The sequence below is a fragment of the Elephantulus edwardii genome, unplaced genomic scaffold (assembly GCF_000299155.1).
Source record: "Elephantulus edwardii isolate Elephantulus edwardi_28Jun2011 unplaced genomic scaffold, EleEdw1.0 scaffold00201, whole genome shotgun sequence".
In the NCBI taxonomy this organism is placed as follows: domain Eukaryota; kingdom Metazoa; phylum Chordata; class Mammalia; order Macroscelidea; family Macroscelididae; genus Elephantulus; species Elephantulus edwardii.
In genome coordinates this window covers 4939031-4943200 of record NW_006399951.1, presented here as the reverse complement: position 1 = coordinate 4943200, position 4170 = coordinate 4939031, and the positions used below count along the sequence as shown (strand labels likewise).

Here is a 4170-nt window from a genome sequence, read left to right as displayed (position 1 = left end):
TAGTGCTCTTTCGAGCCTGGGCTTTGCTGAGTCAAGCGCCTGCAAGGAGTGTATTAAGCAGTCACCACACGAGGCCAGAATAGAGGCCCTGGAGGGTGTTCTTAGGTGACTCGGCACAGATGGCCAGGGAATTGGGGTCTGATCGTGTCCTGGAAGAGTGGGAAGGGTTCTGGACAGATAGGAGAAGATTGGTCTGCTGGAATAGGGCCAGTCCGGATTGTCCGGCAAAGCAGGAAGCATAAATGTGATGGGAGGAGATGTTGGCCAAGGAGTGGTGGAGTCTGGAGATGAGTTTCAAAGGGTCCCAGGATCCTAGTAGAGATAGCCTCTGGGTAGCGCAAATGCTTGATGTTCTTAACTCCTAACTAAAATGTTGGAGGTTCAAGTCCTCCAAGAGGGGCCTCTGAAGAAAGAACTGGAGACCTCTTTCCACACGGTCCCAGCGATTGAAAAGCCATGACATCTAGTTCTACCCTGACACACCTGCGATTGGACTAGATAGCAGTTGGCGGAAATCGTGGCGTGCTTTGAGTCTGAGTGTCTGGGCAACGTGAATTTCTTCCTCCAGGTTCTTTAGGAGGAGGTACCTTGGAAGGAGGGCAGAATTGGGGTGCAGGGGCTCAGAGGCAGGAAGAGTGTCAGAGGTGGGGGATATCAGACTGTCCCGCTAAAGTAGAAAGACCCAGGAGATATGCTCCTCATCTCCTGCCGCAGCCTGTAGCCTTCAGCTCTGAGACAACACTTTAATAACAACAGGCTTTTGCTTGACAAGGGGGAGCTTGAAACTTGGTCCCCGTGGCCCCTCCACCGCCGCCGCCTTGAGGGACAGACCAGCCACCATTCTGCCTGTGAGTCTGGTCCTACAGAGTCCGGCTTAACCTGGAGTGCCTTCTGTTTTGAGCTTCATCCCAGCCATTTGAGGGCTTCTAGGTCAAGTGCTGGAGGAAGTCTACCAGCAGGTTCTCAGGGAAGCCAAAGTCCATCTGGAGCAGTAGGTAGCCCTGGAGGGAGGGAGGGGGAGCAGGAGAGAGGCAGAGGTCAGGGTGACCTAGAACCTCCTCCAGGTTAGCCCCTGTTGAGCAGGCTGGAGGAGACCCCTCTGCTGGTCTTCCCACAAAAATGCTATCTGGGGCCTCCCTCCCCAGGAAATAGGGGCTGGTGGTTCTTTGTACTCACATCCCGGGTGATAATCTCAGGATCGATTATTTCAAAGAGGTCCAGGTTTTTGGTATTCATGAAGGCGGTGAGGCCCACCTCCATCCCTAGGGCAGGGGTGAGAGAGAAGTCAGTGTAAGCCCACCTTGGCTCATGGACATCCTGAGACACTGGGGCCCTCCACATTTTATCTTCACCTCATCCACCCCCTATCACTGGCACATGTCCCCACATGCCCTGCTTTCCCGTGCCTCCTGCTGGATATGCGCAGGTAGGAAGCAAGCTCAGGTAGGAAGTCTTTCACTGTGCAGAAGTCCCTGGGTGGTGCAAACAGTTAATGTGGCCCTGATAAATTGGAGGATGGACCTTTGAGTCCCTTCAGATTCACTCTGGAAGTGAGGCTTGGTGCTTCCTAAAAAATGAGTCATTGGAAACGCCAGGGAGCGCACACCCTCACATATACTGTTAACACTGGCAACCTCTGGTGGTCATTGCTCAGACACATCACAGGTGTCCCTCTGCCCCCTGAGAAGCTTTGTACCCATTCAGAGCAGTCTTCCTGCAAGGAGTTCTAGTAACACAAGTTGAATCCCTCTCCTCAGCACAGATGATGGGAATAGATATCTACAGAGGCCAAGAGACACAGCCAGCATGTGTCTACCTGAGCGTTCCCAGCGACTTCTCTCCTCTCTACCAAAACCACATCATGGACAAGCAGATACTCAAGATTAATGCAGGTCCAACTCAACATTTGATATACTCAGCATATTGTATCCTATATATTCTCAGGGGCAGAAAGTTAGCTCTTAACCATTTCTTCTTCAAAATATTTCTGTTAGAGGACCTGAGGTTCCACCATTAGAGTTCTCTCTTATGGACAAAGAGCGTATTATGTTAAAAAAATCATCACGTTCAGCATATCAAACTTATCTATCTCATTTTATAGGGAGGGAAACAGGCTCAAGATAGGGCTAAAACTTGTCTTCAGTTTCCCAGGTCAAGACACTCTCTGCCACATCGGATTGCCTTTGGGGACCCGGGCCCTTAAAGAGGGCTGATAATAGTTTTGAAGTAAACCTAGACCATTGTAGCTGCCTTGAGGGAAAGGACGTAAGACTGGCGAGTTGGACAGTGGGAGAATCTAGGCCCTTGCAGCTCTGGCTGGGCCTCGAGATGAAGGGGGAGGTGCTGCCCCCACCTCAGCCCCTACTTACGAGATGAGACCTCAGGAATGCCCACTGTGGTGATCATGGACCTCAGGAAGCTCTGGAGAGACTCGGAGCTCTGCCAATCAGAGTGAACGTGGGTGAATGCTCTACAGTAGCAAAGGGTCAGACGACCTGGGCAGGCACTTGCACACCGACCCACCTCTCTCCTCGCACCCACTTCTCCCACCCAAGTCAGTGCTGTTCCTAACGGGTTCCTGTCACACGTGGAGGAGGGCTAGGATTGTTATGTTCCCTTCTACCCCGGGGCAAACTGAGGCCCGGGGAGGTCTCAGCTCACTGGTACCCTCCTACCTGACTCCTTCCCACTACTACGGTCCCATTTCTTCAACCCAAGTGCTTTCTCTCCAACAGTCACAACAGGGGGAAGGAGGGGTCACAAGAGCCAGAGGAGGACCATCTGCCCGCACTTTCTTCAGTCCGTTGCCTGATTTCCTTCAAAGCCCTCTGTCCACTTACTTGGAGCCATGAAGTCCTGCAGAGCTTATTTCTCCTGATCCCTCTAGATTACCTACCTCAGTCAAGTTGGAAACCACCTTCGGTTTAATTCTGAAATGAAACAGAGATGAAAGTTTGGCCTTCTCTTGGGTTCCCTCCTAGAATACTACTCTAAAAGAAATTCTAGCAATTAAGAATTCCAAAGGTTTTTGCCACATAGGTGCAATCCTTGAAAGAGTCCTGTAGAGGGCACGCCTTAGACCAGTCTTTCCAAGCCCCTCCCTTGCCCAGGACCTCATCCAGAGGGGCCTCCTGCTCTGCGCCCCCTCCTCCATTCTTCTGGTGTTGCAACCTCCCAATTAAGACTCTGTGTGGGGATCTTAGGAGCCCTGGTGGCACAGTGATTAAGTGTTCTACTGCTAAGTGAAACACTGGTAATTCAAATCCACCAGCTGCTTCCTGGCAGTTTGCTTCTGTAAAGATTTCAGCCTTAGATATTCTATGAGGCCATTCAACAACGTCCTACAGGATTGTTAAAGGTTGGGATTGGCTTTTTAATTTTACTTATTTATTTTTAGTAGGGGTCTTATCCCCCTAACAGTGAGTCATGGAAGGAAAAAGGGAAGGAATTACATTTCCTCCAGCAATACCCCATCCCATATGATCGAGTTAGAACCAACCCACAGCTGACCCTCCCGTGGTTTTCACAGACAATAAATCTCACGGGAGGAGATTGTCCATCCTTTCTCTCACAGAGAGGCTGGTGGATTCGAACCACATGCCTTCTGGATTGCAACACAGCTTCTTACCCCTAGGCCACCAGAACTCCCTATACATAGAGGGACCAGGCAGAAATTTAGCGAGTCAGTTTCCCCTCCCCTCTCTGCCCCACGTACTGGAAATCCAGGACATTTAGGAAGAGCTTCTTCTTGGAATAGGAGGCCTGGGTGGTGGTAATGATGTCCTGGGGAGAGAAACCAGATTCTCCGTGTGAGCGGGCCTTCTGGCAACAAGGAGCCCAGGCCCACAGCTCCACACGGACCCATCTGAGAGGCTTGGAGAGAGCACTGGGCCCGGGGGGATCTTGAGACCCTGCTGAATTGCTGACCTGGAAAGCCTGGAAGGTACCCAGCACCCATCGCTTCATGATTAGGACCTGAGGAGTTGTGTACACATGTTCTTTCTTGATTTCTGACTTTATCCACATCCCAAACACTCCCTCCTTGCTGTTAAGAAAGAAACTTGACTAAAACCAAGGACTATACACTTCATTAAAGAAAAGCTTGGAAGAACTCTAGTAGTCCTAATCCACAACATAAACAGTCTTCCAACTATCCGGAAAAATCTCCAA

At 50.7% G+C, this 4170-nt stretch overlaps 1 protein-coding gene across 2 annotated transcripts in view; it reads right to left on the bottom strand.

Moving 5' to 3' along the window:
• Window positions 1-926: 926 nt before the first annotated feature.
• The window catches only part of CETP (cholesteryl ester transfer protein, plasma), a 26033-nt gene continuing 22789 nt past the window's right edge, over window positions 927-4170 (bottom strand). For both annotated transcript variants that reach the window (XM_006897120.1, XM_006897121.1), the window contains 5 exons: window positions 3716-3783; window positions 2897-2930; window positions 2370-2439; window positions 1177-1262; window positions 927-1001 (listed from right to left, as the gene is read on the bottom strand). In XM_006897120.1, coding sequence (XP_006897182.1) covers window positions 927-1001; window positions 1177-1262; window positions 2370-2439; window positions 2897-2930; window positions 3716-3783 — 333 coding nt within the window. The remainder of the gene's footprint in view (window positions 1002-1176; window positions 1263-2369; window positions 2440-2896; window positions 2931-3715; window positions 3784-4170) is intronic.